General features: G+C 42.0%; 1 protein-coding gene across 6 annotated transcripts in view; it reads left to right on the top strand.

Annotated features, from left to right (window-relative positions):
- The first annotated feature begins 15,716 nt into the window (after positions 1-15,716).
- The window catches only part of ITGB6 (integrin subunit beta 6), a 67,644-nt gene continuing 63,574 nt past the window's right edge, over positions 15,717-19,786 (top strand). The window contains exons 1-3 of one of the 6 annotated variants that reach the window (XM_060301496.2): positions 15,717-15,792; positions 16,540-16,619; positions 19,203-19,407. In XM_060301496.2, the coding sequence (XP_060157479.1) occupies positions 15,732-15,792; positions 16,540-16,619; positions 19,203-19,407 (346 nt within the window). In that variant the 5' untranslated portion in view covers positions 15,717-15,731. Of the gene's footprint in view, positions 15,793-16,539; positions 16,620-19,202; positions 19,412-19,786 lie in introns of all 6 variants that reach the window. The other 5 variants (XM_060301497.2, XM_070045858.1, XM_070045856.1 and 2 more) reach the window with 5 other exon arrangements.

Consider the following 19,786-nt stretch of genomic DNA (forward strand, 5'->3'; position numbering starts at 1 on the left):
TTCTTCTTTTACCAGTGAGAAGATTAAGGGCTAGATAAGTCAAGTTATGAACCCAAGATTAAATAATCAGTAAATGAAAAAGCCAGGGTTTATTGAACACTTACTGTGTGCTTGAAATTGTGCTCGTTCTCACTTCGAAAAAAAAAAAAATAAGAAATACAATTTACTTAAAAAATAAATGCCACAACTTCAATATAGCTCATAACAAATCCCAAATGAGTAATGTATTTAGGACTATGGAAATTCATGTAAAGCAGGAATTGTGGCCAAGATACTTAGAAAGAGATTGGACTTGAGCTTGGGGATTAAGAATGCACAGGATACGTTCAATCTAAACAGATGTGGTGGATGAGTGCAGGCATATGCAACAAGGGTAAGGGAGTGAGCAGAAATTGGTAAAACTGGGTTGCTTGGAAATAGGAAAAAACCTGTTTGGCAGAAGCCATAGTTTTCATAGGAGAGTCATGCACAGTAAGTTATAACAATAGATCAGGCCAAAGTTATGGAAGGCTTTGAATGTCAGGTTAAGGTATTTGGAATTTATTCTGTAGGTTATGGGGAATCACCAAAGATAGTTGACATACAAAAGTAGTGTTTTAGCCAGTTGTGTAATGGGTAAAGAGAGGAAAAAGGACTGGGAAATAAGAGATTACTGAAAGACATCATAAAGTGGATTAAAGATTATTTTAATCGCTTAGTCTAACTGAGAAGCCTGGAATAGGGATGCGCAGGTTTGGAGGGTGATGGAAATAATATTATTGGTACTGGAGTTATTACTGCTGTTTGTGGAGGTGGGAGTTGGCAATGTGAAATATAAATATTTTAAGCTGTTTGTTTAAAAACAGTCCTGTTTTCCTGAAAACATGTATGGAAGTTAAGGGTATAAAAGCTAATGAAAATAATTCCTTGAAAGGCGGGGAGGGAGATTCTGTTCCCAGAGAGTTAAAAAGATTTATACCCACAATCCCATTCTACCTATCCTCTGCATGGTCTTCAGTGGTGTGCTTCTCATACAGACTCTTTAATTTGGCTTTTTTCTTTCATAAGGAAACCTACAGTTCAGCGAGCACCCACATGAGGCTAAATATGGGCTGCTTTCTACCTCATGGCTTCTGAATTCACGATACCTCTTCTTATCGATATTATCAGCACCTTTATTTTTTTCTATCCAATTCTTTGAAAAATAAAAGAGCCAAATTTACTTAATTTAACAAAATATTCAATTTGTTGCCCGAATGGGAATCAGTAGGTAGGGTAGGGATGTTATACCCACAATGAAGGTTGAATAAATGTTGAATTTAAGACGTATAGATCAATGCATTAATTATTTGCATACATTTCTTTAAAACTTTCTTTAAGAGCTTTTTGTTTTCCACCTGGGAATCATTGTTGGGACTCCTCTCTGGCCCCTCTCAAAACTCAGGGTCTCTCTTAACCTTGGAGCTCAGGAGGATCTGGAAGTATTGGCCTAACCAACATCAATGGTAGTCAAAATTGACCACGTAACTCCCAAATACTATACATTATTCAGGTCATGCTTGTTTTACCTTTCACAGGGCCAACTTATACATTTAATTGGGTGATCCAAGAACAACTGTGTGGCCTGCATCTGTATATCTGATGTCTCAATCTCATTTCAGGGATAAAGGGATGGAGAACATTTCAGTGGATTTTTGAAGGTCTAGAAAAAGGGTCTTCAGCCAGCATGACTAGTTTCCTTTCCTTCCTTAGGGGTTCTGAACTTTTTTGGTCTGACATGAACCTCTTTGACTATCTAATAAAACCTAAGGACCCCTTTTCAGAAAAAAAATGTCTGAAATAAAATACATACAATTAGAAAGAAAGCCAATTAGATTGAAAAATAGCTATCAAAATACTGAAAAACAAATTTTTGTTACAGTAACACACATACCTCTTTATTAACACTTTATCAAAGCCCAGTGGCAGGTCTAGTGACTACTGTGATTTGGACACAATGATAAGTGTTGACAACATTTTAAGATACCTGCAACAACTATAAAGTGATATGAAAAATATGTGTGATTCCTCTTGGTGAGAATTACAGGTACTGCTAATGACAGTGGTTTCTTGTCTACATTTATAATGAAGGAAATGTTTAATTTCAGTTTGTGATAGTGCAAATGATACAACTTATTTCCCCTTCCAAGGTCATGGACCACCCCCCCACCCCCCCGCAAAGGTGCTGTTAAAAGATAGACCTCAGGTGAAGAACACATATATTAAAGAATTGTTTCTAAGTAAAACATAAGTTATCAGCGCTCATGGGAGATTATCTGGATGCTTACTCAGCAATGTGGAGGTGACCCACTGTCACTCTGGGAAGCTGCTCTGTAACTAGCACCGAGCATCATGCCTTACCCAGGGTAGATGCTCAGTACGAATCTAGTGACTGACCGAAGAAAGGGTCGGAGAGACAATGGAGTGGGGTTGGACTTGGCTTTCTAAAGGCCCTTCCTGCTGCCCTAACATTCTGAGACTGTGGCTCTCTGACAAATGCAGAAGGAATTCAGCGAAGTCAGCTCGGAGCCCTGTGGCTGCCAGAAGTGACCGCAGGAGACAGTGCAGGCAGGGTGGGGGGCGGGGGGTGGAGAAGCAACGCAATGCAGTGGGGTTGGAGTGAGTTGTAACTCTGTCCCCAAGATAAAGATCTAGATCAGAAAGTGGGGTTGCTGCATGCAATGACTGCAGAGGGTAACCAAAGGGCAGAGAAAGAGCTGAGACTTTCCAGCTGTTTTTTCTGCTGCATGTCTATCAGCCTGGGCAACGGACAGGAAATTCATTCATCAGCACCCTGGCTCGTAATTCTCTTGAAGAGGAGATCATTTATAAGCTTACATTCCTTCAGTATTTCTGACAAGTGTCATTAGCTAAAAAGTGTTGACTGAGGATGCCCCTCACTCCTTAGCGCATAGAAAACGTATACGAAAGGCTGAATTCAACCTTGTGAAGTTCCTGGCAGGGCTATATGTTAGAAACTAAGAAGACCATAATATGAAGCAATTATTAAGGATAATAATAGTCATATAAACTAGACATAGATGAATGAATTTATTTCAGTTGAGACATTTACCTAAGTTAACACTTTTGTAATGGGGGCCTCATATTGTGCAAAAGAGTAATAATAAAAAGGGCGGCCGTGTTTGAAACATGTCTAAGCCAGCATCAGGTATCTAATGTAATTTTATCTCATTTCATCCTCACAACAACGCTGTGTGCATTACCGGCTCCTATAGCGGTTTGAATGGTGGTCCCATCAAAAGATATGTCCACCCAGAATCTGTGATCTTATTTGGAAAAGGGTCTTTGCAGATGTAATTAAGTGAAGGAATTTGAGATGAGATTATCTTGGATTATTGGGTGGGCCCTAAATCCAATGACAAGCGTCTTCATAAGAAGAGGAAAAGACACAGAGAAGGAGAACACACAGAGGAGAAGGTCGTGTGAAGAGAAGGCATAGGAGTGATGAATCTACAAGTCAAGAAATGCCAAGGGTTGCTGGCCGCCACCAGAAACGACGAGAGAGGCATGGAACGGACTCTCCCTCAGAGCCTCCAGAAGGAAGCAACCCTGCCAACGCCTTGATTTTGAACTTCTGACCTTTTGAACTGTGAGAAAATAAATTTCAGTTGTTTTAAGCCCCCTGGCTTCCTCCAGAATCTATCTACTCAAGGCTCTGAGAATCAGGGAGCTATTGTCCTATTACTGAAAACTGCCCACGTGACTATGGCCAGTCCCAGACTAGGGACACCTGGATCAGGTATGCTCACCTCTCTGCTGCCTGAGCTGACAAGTAACTTAAGAAATTTGTGCTGAAATAATACTACTAGGGTAACAATAGACAAAGGATAACCACATGCCTGGAGTCAGACTGCCTAGATTTGAGGCCAACTTTTCCACTTAGTAACTATGAGACCATGGGTAAGTTATTCAGCCTCTCTCTGGGCCACATTTTTTCCTTTTGTATGATGGAGAGAATTCAAGAGGAGCCTGAGGAGACGTGACAACAGATGTGATGTGGTTTTCTGGATGGGATTTTTTTTTTTTCAGATTCTTTTTCATTACACGTTATTACAAGATATTGAATATAGTTCCCTGTGCTATACAGTAGGTCCCTGTTTTTTATTCATGGATTGGATTCTTCAATCAAAAAAGGACATTAAGTAAAAACTAAGGAAATTTAAATAAAGTTTGGACTTCAGATAATAATAATGTATTGGTTTATTAACTGTAACAAATGTACTATACTAATGTAAGATGTTACTAATAGGGAAAAAGAGAGAAGACTGGTGTGAGGTATATGGGAACTCGCCGTACTAATCTAAAACTCTTCTAAAATATTAAATTAAATTAAATTAAAAGTAAATATTATTTTTTAAATGGGGAAAATTTCAGTACCTCACAGTGCGATAAAGATTTAGAACAGTGCTTGGCACATCGTAAGAGCCATCGTTAGCAATTATTGTTTTACAGTGAGTATCAAGACCGAGGAATTAGTATTTGCAGTGTTCCATGAAATAGGCTAAATAATTTTTTTAAAGTTAAGATGATGCTATATTTTTTAGATGCTATATATATATTTTTATAAATCAAGAACCTTTATTAAACAAACTTTTTAAAAAATTTATTTTATTTATTTATTTTTCCTGCATTGGGTCTTCATTGCTGCACACGGGTTTTCTCTAGTCGCAGAGAGCGGAGGCTACTCTTCCATGTGGTGCGCGGACTTCTCATTGCTTCTCTTGTTGCAGAGCATGGGCTCTAGGCGCACGGGCTTCAGTAGTTGTGGCATGTGGGCTCAGTAGTTGTGGCATGCGGGCTCAGTAGTTGTGGCTCACGGGCTCTAGAGAGCAGGCTCAGTAGTTGTGGTGCACGGGCTCAGTTGCTCTGCAGCATGTGGGATATTCCCGGCCCAGGGATCGAACCCATATCCCCTGCATTCGCAGGCCGATTCTTAACCACTGCACCACCAGGGAAGTCCTAGATGTTATATTTTGATGCTATATTTTTAGGGTAAGTTTGTCCAAAATCTGCTACTAGGTTCAATTTTTTTAAACACATACATTGTATTTTACCTTCTTTTTTGGCAAATCAAGCAGAATGAGTTACAATGACTCTGCTATTTTGACATTCCACAAGGTAGACAAATTATGTTTCTTATATATTCACTTAGATTCCCATCTCAATGAGAGAATAGCACTTTTATTGTTAAAGAAGGACATGAAACTGACCATTGTACGAAGAGAGGTTTTTCAGGAGAATGATGACATCAAGAGCAGAGATCCAGACTCAAGCAGACTGTTCCCACCTTGCCTGAAGCCATGTGTCCTAAGACCCTGAGAAAGCAGGAAAGAAACAGATTTGTAACAAATTGTCGCACGCTTTCTCACATGAAGAGAAGCTTCCTACCCAAAGGAGAGGATGCTGTCGTCTTAAGGGAACTACTCTTCTAGACCTTCTGCAAGCAAGATGGGTTGGTTGATAGACAGACAGATGAGAGCTTGAAGATGAGCTCAACAGCTCAAAAAGGAATAGGCAAAGGGGTTGACTCATGCAGCAACGGGGTGCCCTCTGCCCAGGGGAGAGTGTATCATAGGACAGCAACATACAGCAGTGCTTGGAATCCATTTCACAAGGGAAGCTAGCCTAGCTTAAGACTGTAAGGTTTGGACTTTTAAGTAATCAAGGTCAAGACCTGGGTATGAGTTTAGCGATGAGTCATCACTACTCCAAGTACTTCATCTGAACTATCATCTAAATGGAACTGCCCTCTGGACTTCCCTCAGAAAAAAGAATTTTCTCCAAGAAGATCCATCTTGAAAGGTCTTTGAATTGGATAATGCATTCACAATGCAGCAGGAAACAAACGAATTCACATCAGGATTTTCTGAAGAAATCTGGCTACAATTTTTTTTTTTTTTACAATTTTTTAATTGATTCTGGGTCTCCTTGACAGCAGGATAGGTAAAATTTCATAAAACTTTCAGTACATCTGTACTCTCTTCAAGCACCCCTGAAACCATATCAGGTAGAAATGCTAATAAGTACATGGAGGAAAAAAGGCTTACTTTTTGTTTAATTGTTAAACAAAGGTAAGCCATTTTCTTCACTGTGGGGCTTCTTAGGGTGTTTAATAGATGAGTGTGTATCGCCAATTTCTAATAGGGGAGATTTAATAGTCTATATTAACTAAACTATCAGAACATTTCACTTTTAGGGCAAGGAGTACAGTTTGGGAAATAATATTGATACATGATTATTATCTAAAGTCCATACTTGATTCAGTGCTCTTCCTCTAGGGACATACATAAAAATAAGTCATTCTGTAGGTTAACATTTAAGTCCTGTCTTCCTCACCCTTGATTGCCTGAAGTTTAGGCTCCAAACCATTTCTATAGATTATACCATGCAGCAAACGGCCAGTCATCCACCAAGGTCTGGACTGAGACCAGGGCTCACAGCTGCATTTTCCATGCTATTGGACACGACTCTACGGGTTTCCAAGATACCATAACTTCATCCATGTGTAAGGAATATTTGCCCCCCAGACCTCCCAAAATATATGCAACTAACAGCAGTTTTCTCCTGCCGAAATTTTTCACTATATGTGTTTGGGTCGGAACTTTAAAACTTTGAACTCGATATGAAGAAAATTCTTTTTTTTTTTTTGGCTGCATTGGGTCAGTTGTGGCATGCGGGATCTTTTCCTTGTGGTGCAAGTTCTTCGTTGCGGCGAGCGGGCTTCTCTCTAGTTGTGGTGTGTGGGTTTTCCCTCTCTAGTTGTGGCACACAGGCTCCAGGGTGCACGGGCTCTCTAGTTGATGTGCACGAGCTCAGTAGTTGTGGCGCATGAACTTAGTTACCCCCGGCATGTGGGATCTTAGTTCCCTGACCAGGGATTGAACCCACATCCCCTGCATTGCAAGGCGGATTGTTTACCACTGGACCACCAGGGAAGTCCCCAGAAAATTCTTAATGAATGTTGAAACTACGGTTGAGCCGTTCGCTGCACCAGGCACGGGTTGAAACCCTGTCACTCTCCCGTCAGTGACATCTGGAAGGGCCATCTGCAAACACAGTTTCACCCAGAGTGGTGCTGAGACGACAGGTCGCAGGACAGGCGGGCGGCTGTCATACTCCCTCAAACTAGCCTCTCACATCTGACAGCTCATTGGAGCCACTTTTTGTCTGAAAGTAATTACACCCAGCAATATATAGGTTCATTGCTTCTGTTGTATAAAAATCCAACTTACCTTTTAATTAGATGCCAGCAGAGTTTGCTTTTAAAGGTTTTTCTTCTTTCACCTCTTCTAATCCGGTTAATTTTGCATAGCTTCTTAGAATAATTTACTGTTTGGTCTTTTTAACGGTTAGGGTGTTTGCATCACACTCAGTCCTTTTCCCTATCCGATTTTTATAAACGTACTGATAGGATTCAGTGAGTGGGCATCAGCCACAATCAGAGAGGTCCCTAAAATGGCAGTTGAAATAAACCATCCATGGACCTCCTCAAGGATATTCCTCAAACGTAATCATTGGTCACCATTTCCCCCAGCTTTTTAAAGAATAACAAGCTTCTTTAGTGTTGCGGCTTCATAAACTGCCTCTTTAAGGTGAAAAGAAGTCTGAAATCCTACTTTGCAAGATTCTTTTTTTAATGTATAATATGTCCATCTCACCTGCCTTCCTACAGTGGCCTAATGAGGAATATGTTTTGTTTTGTTTTGTTTGCGCTACGCGGGCCTCTCACTGCTGTGGCCACTCCCGCTGCGGAGCACAGGCTCCGGACGCGCAGGCTCAGCGGCCATGGCTCACGGGCCCAGCCGCTCCACGGCATGTGGGATCTTCCCAGACCGGGACACGAACCCGTGTCCCCTGCATTGGCAGGCGGACTCTCAACCACTGTGCCACCAGGGAAGCCCCAAGAATATGTTTTTTTTTAATCTGTTAGGACAGACTCTTTTGCTACTGAAGCTGACCCCAGTAGTCTACCTGTGCAGCCAGAGAGGGCTGCAGGACCACAGGGATACTGCAGGTTTTCTTTTGTTCCCGCAAACCAAGTCACGGTGAATTCCAGAATAGAAGATGCCAGCTAATCACACTTTCACTGGACTGAAGGAATGCTGACAACACAAACGTGTAGACGGTCTCACCCTAGAGCACTTCCTGCGTAGTTCTGGCCTTTGCTGTTCTGCCACAGAGCACCTTTTGCACGATTATCATTTCATGGGTTATGAGAGTTGACTAGCGCTCACTGTGACTCTTTTGATGGGCATGCACTAGACCACGTGTCTCTGACACACCTGGAGAAACCTGCTGGTGATGGTGGGGTTGCCACGTGGGAGCCTCCATTACTCTTGGAGTCATCCTTGAGCCCCCGCTTTCTCTCCTTCCCTACAAGCAATCCATTTGTAAATCCTGTCTGCCCTGGGATTATATCCAGAAACCAATCACTTCTCACAACCTTCCTCGTCCAAGCCTTCATCTTTGGCCTCAAAAGTTGAAATGGCCTCTGATAGGTCTCCCTGCTTTATCCTTGCTGCTTCTAGAGTCTCCTCAGAGGGATCCTTTCAGAACATAAGCTATATCATCAGCCACTGAAACCCCATAAAAACTTCCCTTCACACTCAGAATACAAATCCAGAGTCCCGACCGTGGCCCACGGGGCTCTGGTGACAGCTCTTCACTGTCCCTGTGCCTCTCTGGCTGGTCCCCTGTTACCTCTTTGTGATCACCCGTCACTCCTCTCCAGTCTCACCGGCCACCTTGCCTTGCTTGTCCCCAGACACTCCTGCCGGGGGACCTTGTACTCATGTCACCTTATCAGAGGCTTCCCTGGCCACCACACCCTGCTCACTCTCTGACCTCTTACCATTCTTTGTTTTGTTCAGCACAGATCACCATCTGACATCTTTATTTGTTTGGGTGTCTATTGTCTGTCTCTCCTACAGGAACACAAGCTCCACGAGGCAGAGACCTTGGTAGTTTTAATCAACAGTGTGTTCCCAGAACAGTGCCTGGCAAGTAGTAGGATCTCAGTAGATACTTCCTGAATGAGTGAGTGAGTGAATGAATGAATGAAGAATCAGAGCTTATTTTTGCTAATAATGTCCACCCCATGGCAACCCCAGACGTAAGAGATGGTGCTCATCAGAAAAAAAAGAAAAACTTTGCTTAAAACGAAGGAATCCTAACGTCGGGTGAGACTGCTAGAGTTATCTTTTGAAAGGAAAAGAGAAAAGAGTGCTCAGCAGTTTTGCAAGCTGTGAATGAGTGAATTACTCTGCAATCAACGTTTCTGTCTATTCACATGGACTTCCTGCCATGACGTACCATTTGCTTCATAGATGGGGAAACGGGCAACGAAGAGAGAGTCGTTCTGAGAGTCAAAGCAGATTAAACTCATATTCTCTGATATTTTATGGAAAATCTCATCTGTGGATTTATTCCACAGCTCAAAGACAGAAGGAGCTCAGTTCTTTTAGGATTTCAAAATAAGTTCCCTAACAATTTCCTTGAGTACTTTTCCCAAGCAGGTCTGACGTACAAGATTGGCATCAGACTTGCCGAGGGAGAACCGTCCTCCTTTTCCTAGTAGGTGACTGACTCCTGCGCTCCAGAGTGAGGTGCAGGATGGCTGCCACCGGAGGCCCAGGAGTTAATCAATCCGGAGTCATCGCCGGCCCACAGGAAATGCCGGCCACCGCCCTCTCCTGGACACAAGGCCAGGCCCAGCGCTGTCACCGTCCCCTGAAGGGCAACAGGTTTTGTTTCCTTTGCTTTTAAGTGATTTTACGGATGTAAATCAAAGGAGGAATAAGAAAAATGTTGTACAATCCAGGACCACATTTCTGTCTCGTTTTTGGTGGTGAATGGTCCACAGGATGAACAACAAGCAAACCAAAAAGGAGACAGCTGGATACAGAGCTGGAACAAGGGGTCTAGAGATGGAGAGACAGGCTTATCTAAATGTTCCTTGGGGAATTTAATTTCTTGCTGACAGCCGCTTTAGGATTCTCCAAACATCTCTTATGTACCAGGAGGCAGTTTGCACGGTGATGTGGAGCTCGGACTTGGGGGAGAAATCCGTCTCCAGGGCTCTGCTGCCTGAGCAGCGTTGCAACGGTGGGCAAGTTCCATAGCTTCTCCTGCCTCAGTTTCCTCATCTGGTAAATGGAGGTCAAACAGTTCCTACTTCTGAGGGGTATTGTGAGAATGAAATAGGTCAACACTAGGAAAATATTGAACAACGCCTGACACGAAGGAAGTGCCCAATAAAGCTATCTACGATAAACACAAATCCTGAGTGAAGTCAGATGGGGATTTACCATAAACAGACGGAGCCTCAGTCCCAGCCCCTAGCTTGCCCAGGTGCCTGGGAGCTGCAGGTGGCTCCAGGTGGGGATGGGAAGCCAGATTGCCACTAGGAAGCATTTCTGGGTAAGCATTTCTGGTTAATTTATCTAATGTGATATCAAGAAGAAAGGGCCTGGAAACTCTAAGGCTTCAGTAATTTGTTATCATAGTTTTGTTTTATCTTTCCCCCTCTCTCTTTCTCACTTTAAATAAATATACACTTTTATATCCAATTTATTTCCCATTTGCATCCCTTTTCTTAAACAGGGTCCCCCAAATTATACAATCTTCAGGCCCTACCCAATCTGGATTCATTCCAGAATGGTATAATTAAATCTTCACCATAATCCTGAAAAGTGGATATTATCACTATTTCACAGACTAGAAACTAAAGTGCCGAGAGATACGTGCTATCCCCAAGGACATACAGTAGGAGTAGACTCAGATACTGTACACCAATATTCATAGCAGCATTATTCACAATAGTCAAAAGGTGAAAACACCCCAAATGTCCAGCGACAGATGAATGATAAATAAAATGTGGTATATCCACACAATGGAATATTGTTCAGCCTTAAAAAGGAATGGAATTCTGCTACAAGGTACAATGTAGATAAACTTTGAAAACATTATGCTAAGGGAAATAAGACAAACAAAAAAGGCTTCATTGTATGATTCCACTTATATGAAGTACCTAGAACACTCAAATTCATAGAGACAGAAAGTAGAATGAATGGTAGTTTCCGGGGGATAGGGGGTGGGGGAAATGGGAACTTATTGCTTAATGGATACAGAGCTTTGGTTTGGAATGATGAAAAATTTCCAGAGATGGACAGTGAAGGTTGCACAACAATGTAAATGCACTTGATGCCAATGAACGATACACTTGAAAACAGGTATAATGATAAATTTTATGTTATGTATATTTTATCAAATTAAAAAAAGTAAACTCCAGACTAGAATGTAAGTCCCAGGCCACAAAAAATTTCTCTAGCACTTAGCGTGTTGTGGGCATTACACACTAAGTTGACAGGAAACTGTTACACATCCTTCTTTATTTTTATTATTATTATTTTTTTTGCGGTACGCGGGCCTCTCACTGTCGTGGCCTCTCTGGTTGTGGAGCACGGGCTCCGGACACGCAGGCTCAGCGGCCTTGGCTCACGGGCCCAGCCGCTCCGCGGCATGTGGGATCTTCCCGGACTGGGGTATGAACCCGCGTCCCCTGCATCGGCAGGCGGACTCTCAACCACTGTGCCACCAGGGAAGCCCCGCACACCCTTCTTTAAAAGAATTTTTCTGAAGATCTTGAAATGTGAAATGAAGGTGTCCACTTCCAGATTCTGTGCCCCCAAGTTACACACATCTGAGGTCAGCCATAGCATCCTGTGGACAGCCCGCCATGCAGTGTGTCACAAACACAGTTACAGCAGTGCCGGACACAAAGGGATAGCATTCATCTCTACGTTTCCTTTCAGCTACTCACCATGAAATGCTTCATAGAAAGACAACTGGAGGGAGACTTGTCACTGGTACTTGAAAGAAAGCTGGTAACATAGCAAGGCCATCCAAGAGCTGGCAGTCATCACTAAGGTCACTACAGTTCAAATTGGCTCCCAGCCAGGTTTACTCAGTGTTTGCTCTCCCAGGAGTGTTTTCAGGTGCCCTGGGGCTGGCCCAGCTGACCCTAGATGGTTATTCTCTGATGTGAATGATGGGCTGGGTCCGGGAGAGACCCAAGCCAAATACAGTGAGTCAGATGGGTTCCCGAGGTCAGGGTTCCACTGAAGACAATCTCAGAAGCAGAAGGCAGCTGAAGAGAGGAGTGCAGGCGACGTGGCTTCCCTGGGCTGTGTGGTGCTCTGCTATTCCACCCACGCCTCAGCTCAGACGTCTTGGCCCCCAGATGGAGTCAGAGACCCCAGCTGGGGCTCTGAGCATTTGGGATGGTAGGATTCTATCCTATGGGCCCAAGCAGCCTGTCTGAAAATCTAAACGGTGTGACTTAGGATCTCTCGATTTTCAGAAATACAGAGACACCCTCAACAACCCATAAGCAATAGGAATTTGTTCTAAGAATACACATTGTTCCAAGAGACGAGACCTGGGGAAACCCAGGAAGGGCCGCGCCTCAGAAAGATCCAATCTGGAAGGGCATTTGGAATCATGGCAGCTGTCGGCCTGGGCTGTGTTCCTTCCCCTCGGCAAAGTAAGTCTGTGGGTCTAACGCTAGTGTTTTCCATTCATGTGACTCAGGGGCCCTTCTCGGCTGCTCTGACTAGTGATACGCTCAACCCACCCCCTTGTCTACTCATTATAGACTTCCTCTGCCTCGGGCTTCTGTCTCCTCGTAGCTGCCGATTCTTCCTAGTATGGACTCACTCCAGAGGTCTCACTTTTCCTTCCACCTGAGGTCCTCTCTCTGCCAGCTTCAGCTCCCATTATTGAAGCCCAGTTTTAGTCTGTATTTCCCAGTTTAAATTCCATATATATACAGAAACAGAGGTAATTAATCTGGTTGGCTTGGCTAAGGGGACAGCGTTTTCCTTCGGGCGGGTTTATGCAGCGCTGGCCAGTTTATGGAACAAGTAGGGCTCCCTGCACCCCCAGGGGCATGGATGGGTACTTTCCAGGAGAGGGCACCAACACCACAGGAAGTATTCAGGAAGCCAGAATACTTCCCCTGCGCCGAATAACCCGTCATGGATTCTCCACGGTGGTGCCAAGATAAAAGCAGAGTGGATGGAGGTTTTCTTGTAGCGTTGTTCGACTTTGTTTGTTCTCTTCAGTTCTGCCCCTGTCCTCCACCCTGCATTTTAAGTCTCTACTCAGCTTCCTCACAACGCAAGCAGGGGACGTCTTTCCTCTCTCCTATCTGCACTCACTGCGTGTCTTCTAAAACCATTTATTCATTTACACATCTGTTTACTCAATATTCATGGAGTCGCTGCTTTGGCACAGGTAAAATACTAGACAGCCAAGACAAAAAATGTATCCATTTAGCTGATGAATATTAATTGACCACTTACAAAGTCTGGCATTATGCGACTTGCTGGGAATAGAAAGATAACTGAGACACTGTCCCTGCCTGAGACATAGTAAAGAATTCAATAAATATTTGTTGAATAAATCAGTGCCTTAAAGAACTTCACAGTCTACTGGGGGGGAGAGGCAAGGATCTTGGCAACTACAAGCAAATTGGAAAGGGCCATCCTGGGGAAAGTCCACAGGAAGGGAGGCCTGGCGAGACCAAAAAGGTCTCCCTAAGGGCGTTGATGTCTGTACTGAGACCTGGACAAGAGCTGAGTCAGCCAAGTGAGAAGAATGAGGAAGAAGCACACGCCTCCAGACAGCACAAATGGTGTGTGCTCAGCCTTGGAGGTAGGGGAGGGAGTGCACATCACAGGGGCTGTGACTGAGGACAGATAGGAAACAAAGCAGCACAACTAGGATTTTGGGGCTGGGGTGGAAGTCTGTACGTAGGCTAGTAAAACAACACACCCTTCCTACCCCTCTTTCCTTTTTTTTTTTTTTTTTTTTTTTTTGCGGTATGCAGGCCTCTCACTGCTGTGGCCTCTTCCGCTGCGGAGCACAGGCTCCGGACGCGCAGGCCCAGCGGCCACGGCTCACGGGCCCAGCCGCTCCGCGGCATGTGGGATCCTCCCAGACCGGGGCACGAACCCGTGTTCCCTGCATCGGCAGGCGGACTCTCAACCACTGTGCCACCAGGGAAGCCCCCCTCTTTCCTCTTGAACCCAGATTTATCATTTTTCATAGCCCTTAGGACAGCCTGATTTTAAGAATCTGTCTGTTCCCCAGCCTAGAATATATACTTCACAGGCCAAGAGCTTGGCTTTGTTCACTGACATATCCTCTGCTTCTAGAACAATACTTAACACAAAGTAGACGCTCAATAAATATTTATTGAATAATGGATGAATGAATGAATACATGAATGACAGCTAATACAGGATACCAGTATTAACCAGAGGTAATATGAGGGACACAGATATCTGTGCCTTAATCTTTCTTCTTCAACCTAAATCAACTGATTTCATATAACGTATTTTTCTCCCAAAAGGTATCCTCTCAAGTCTTTAATAATTCTGGTTTCTCTCTGAAGGATTCTTGCCATGTTCTTGCAGATTCCTGTGTATGATGGAGTGCAAAATTGAACATAGCTTTCTGAGAAGAACCTGAGCAGACTATAATTAGTTTTCTCTCTTCACAAGTTTCACATGCTTGCCTAGAAATATACCTTTAAAAGATAATCTCCCAGGACATAAGCAAGCCACAAAGAAGCCTGTCTAAGGTCAAGCAGTTTGGAGAGCAACGAAATAAAGATTTGTTTGCAGTATCTGCAAACCCCAAACACTGTCTGGAAAATATTAGGAAAAATTCATAATCAAACTCCTGAAATTAGCCATAGATTGTTGTATTTTAAAGTGTCACTTTTCTGTTCAACAAATAAATATCTTCTATGTGCCAAGTAGTGAGCTGGGAGCAGGGACCGTACATGAGAAAGAGAACTTGGTCGCTATGCGGAGGAGAGGGATTCAGTATCTTGGACTCCATTGTTTCTGTTTCCATTGTTATTGTCTGAGACTAATTTTGAAATATTATATTTTTTCTAATAATGCATTTAAATAGGAATTTTATACTTATGGAAAAATATCTTTCATCCAAATTAAAAAACAAGGGAACACAGTATTTTGCTTTCCCTAGACTGCCTTCTAAATTATAAAATAATGATTTTTATTTTTCAGAGTTCATCTCAATTCTCTGAAAGGATTTAACAATGGAACATAAAAATCTCAGGTATTTTCCTTTAGCTCATTTTTTAAACCCTCCTTATACATAACTTACATATTTGCGTTTTATTTATCATCTTTATTGTTTACCTTAAATTATAATTATTTTAGAAACAACTTTAGATCATATTTCAATTGCTCTTTTGACAGTTCATCGATCAATATTTTACTAAAGGTGTCAACTTTCTCTAGGATGCAGAGAGACTAATAGAATTTACACAAAAATTTCTACTGAATGAATTTTCCCCACCTTCTTGGTGATTGTACACCTGCCTTCCTTATAAGGAGAACAAGGAAGTAAATCATGCTGAAGTTGCTCTTAAGCACAGCTTTTCTTCTTTACCTGTCCAGGTAGCTTCTGTTTTCATTTCAGTCTTAATGAAAACTTTTTTATTTACATCTCAAGTTGCTTTTCAAAGCAGTGTAAGTAGTATTTACAATTTTACACTTCAAGAAAGAAAGACTTTTAACGATGTTCAGCTTTAGTCTTGTAATGTTGAAGGTAATTCATTTTTTAATCTGTCTGCACAGCGAGAACTGAAACGGATGGGGATTGAACTGCTTTGCCTGTTCTTTCTATTTCTAGGAAGGAATGATCACGTACAAGGTAAGACTTTAGCTCTCCAATATATTGCTTTCGTAGTGTGCTTGACAAACCTGCCGTGTGATTCAGAAACTAGATCAGAAGTCATTTTTTATTGGATCTGTTCAATTGCTCTTTTGCCATTGAACGAACACTTTAACAAATTACAGGCAGCCGCAAGGCTGTTCCCACAGCAAACGCTCCGGGCTTAAGATAAATAAATACAAAGGTTGCATGGGCACCTTAATAAGAGAATTAAACAGCACTACTGCACAAGAGGACTTCTTAATACTCTTGTGACAACCATTTTGGTAACTTTTCTAGCTACCTTATTATACAACAGGGCCTTCCACTTGAGAGTGATAACCTTGAGAGAGAAAAGGGACTTAGTTTTTAAATAAAAATACAGTACATTTAAGAGAGAAGCGTTCTTTAATGGGTATGAATAATTTTTAAAAAGTTAAAGGGGGATGATACTGAATGAAGACGATAAATATGATGATCCTGTATTTGTGAACGTTAAGATATTTTCATATTTTAAGAAAAAAGAGCGTGATTATTTTTGGCTACTAAGACATGCCTGCTTTCAACGTGATAGATGTAAAATATGAAGTTTACTATGGATTGCTCTCGTCTTGAGGACTGATCTTTGAAGACTAAGAAATGAACTTTGGTATTGTTTTGTTCAAGTACCTTAAGAGCCATAGATCTCGTGAATGGAGTGGCAGAGAGTGTGCTGAATCCCTTGTGTTTTGCTGGGTTTAAAAACAGGTGGCTGTTCCATGGGGGATGCAGAGACCTGTGAGGACTGCTTACTCATCGGACCTCAGTGTGCCTGGTGTTCTCAGGAGGTAAAACAAATGACCTCAGCCTGTGTGTAAAAAATGCACTTACATTTACAGTAATTCCATCCTTGAGTGTTCTGATAGCTTCCTGCTTTCTCTAGGGTTATAGAAGTAAAACAGATCAGGAAAGGAAAATGTAAGCGTTTGTGATTCCAAGTGTCCTTCGTGTGATTACATTCAAAAGCAATTTGAGGACAGAGTGAATGTCAAAGTGTTCTGAAATATACGTAACTCAAGATTCTTTATTTAACCTGATGCCTCCTCTGATGTTAAAGCCATTTCTAATTGCTTACATGTAAAATGCTGAGGCTCTGGGTAACCAGAGATCATGAAGTTGATAATTTTCAAACATACATTTGATTTCAATATCATAGTTGTATTCCATCTGTGGACCAGCATCCCTTCTGAATCATTACTAGGATCTGAGAGAAGTGTTCTAGGCTTGGGGTAAACTTTACTGTTCAGACATTATCCAGTTCTTTTAAAAACTATGCGAGCTTGGTGACTCTGTACCGCACTGATGACAAAACCCGAAACAGACATTCCTTATCTGATCAAACTGAAAACTACGTGAAGGTAGCAGAAGGGGATTGGGGAATGTATAACAAGCCGTCCAGAATCAGTGTCTCCTGTGACACGACTAGGCAAACTGTAAATGATTCCTGGTAAGAAGGAGCTGCCTTAGCTCTTTCTGGAATGAAAGCAGTTCTCTGCTGAATCTCATAAAGAGAATCTAAACACAAATCCAACCATACGAATGCCAAGTTCAGCAAGAATTGAGTAGCATGTTCAAGGGGAACAAACCTGGTCGCCTAACTCAGGTCCAGGCTGTCACTGTTAAAACCCACATTTCGGTTACATGTGTCCGTGGAGGGGCTCGTAGACCGGAGCACAGACACAGCTCACTCCCCCGCTATCGCCTCTGCTGAGGGGGCTCAAGCAGAAGGGCAGACAGTTATGCCATTTGGAGCTCACGTATCAAAAGAAGGTTTGGGAATATACAAAGAGCGAAAACCCCACATTTTTTGACATTGACTCTCTGAAGAAGTCAATGTTAGTTTCATGATAGAGACATAAAACAACAAATCAGTCTAACAAAATACCCATCTCTAGAATTTTCACTTACGTTCTTCATTAGCACTTATTGAAGAGAGGCTTTTAAGTTACTATGGATAGCTTTGCTTGTGGATAATACTCCGTAGTCAAATTTCCATCAAATTTGAAGGCCAGTTTATTCTGAGAGGTCACACTGATATAACAAATAGTAGAAGTTAGAAGTAGTGATATCAGTAGAGACAGCTGGAGCAAAAAGTAAATTAGGCTTCTGCTTAGAGCAGATAGTAAATAGGTTCCAGGGTTAACACTGCCTCTGACCTTTTGACAGACAGAGTGATTACAGGTGGTAGCAGTGACACTGTGTTAAGAAGGATTCTGAGGTCTTGTCAAGCCACGGTTTGCTTTGGACGCATCATGGGAAGTTACAGAATTTGCTACCTCTCTCTAAGGCCTCAAATATACACATGGCTTGATGATAGATAACACATTATATTCTCAAAAAAATCAATTTCCAAAGAAATGTAACTTTCTTAGTTGGTGAAACAGGAAGAGTGGTTTAGAATTCTGAATGAGGAAAAACAATATGAGCTTGGTTTTCTTCTCTCCAAGTATGAGAATCAACGGGCCCCAAGATCAACCTTGCCCAGAGCCTCAGCTGCTCTACAGCAGCCGTGGCTATTAGGTGAGATAGGTGTTTATCTCTCAACTGCATCTCTCTGTTCTGGGTGTTCCAGGGTTGGATGGCCACACTTCTGCCTGAAAACACTTCATCTCACTGCCTCCAGATACCCAGGTGGATCAGAGGGGAACTGGGAAACTCCTGAGTCCTACACAGAAAAGCAGTCTTTTACACAATTTCTCTTTCCCTTCCCTTCCCCACATCCAAATGTTGGAGAAATTTCTAAAAGACCTTAAACTGGAACACTTTAAGACCCTGAGTTTAAAGTCCCCAAGAGGTCAACTTTAGTGAAGTAATACTGTAATAGAAGGGTAAATATATCCATAAATTAAACTGGGACAGAGAGTAGATAGGGAGATGTCACAATCTTTGCCCTTTAGGAAGCCACAGAAAAAGCTCTTTGTCACTGGATTTGGTAATAGACACACTGAGAGTCTGGACAGTCCCAGGATTCCACAAACCTACAGGTTATCCTGAACAGATAATTCACACGATGATGTCAACTCTATGACCCAGCTATTTCAAGGATCTGGTCACAGCACAGGAAACGTTGTAAAGGAGTGAGCATTAAAAAAAAAAGAAAGAAAGAAAAGAAAAGAAAAGGAAAAAAATGAAAGCTGTTAAGTGAATTCTCTTGAATATAATTAAAGGAAATTCCAATTTTACTGGCAGAATTCTCTGGTTATTCTGCTATAACTTAAGACCTACAATCAATGTCAGGCATGTGGGGATATGGTATACTATGACAAGATGCCTAACTAGAAAGCAAGCAAAAAGTAATCGTAAGAAATGTCTTCTTTTTTTGTCTTTATTGTCATCTTTTTCTCTTTATTGTTTTTTTTTTTTTTTTTTAGAATTTTACCCATCTATCGGGAGTTGGAGAAAGGTGTGATACTCCAGCAAATCTTTTAGCTAAAGGATGTCAACTAACCTTCATCGAAAACCCTGTCTCCCAAGTAGAAATACTTATAAATAAGCCTCTCAGTGTAGGCAGACAGAAAAATAGTTCCAGCATCGTTCAGATTGCCCCTCAAAACTTGGCTCTTAAACTGAGACCAGGTATGTTATGATTTATACACTCACTGGCTCATGTAAATAAATCTAACATCACATGTCGTAATACTGTTATTCCATTAATACACCTTGTACCATATTACATATCATTGTTTGTGATGACTCAGATTTCCCATTCTTAAGGAAATAGAGAGTTGCTAGGCTAACACTTTTCTTTATTCACATTGGTCACTTTGCACTCCAAATGTGTTACCAAAAAGAGCCTTATCTAATAGTAACCATCTGAATTACTCAAATGTTGCTAAGGCTTACCTCACATTTCTTCAAGGGTTGTAATGTAGCTTTAAACTCCTCTTTATTTTCTTCTTTTCTAAACCCACACACACAAAAAAAAATTCAGCTTATCTTCCATCTAAATGGATGC

The sequence above is a fragment of the Globicephala melas genome, chromosome 7 (assembly GCF_963455315.2).
Source record: "Globicephala melas chromosome 7, mGloMel1.2, whole genome shotgun sequence".
Classification (NCBI taxonomy): Eukaryota; Metazoa; Chordata; class Mammalia; order Artiodactyla; family Delphinidae; genus Globicephala; species Globicephala melas.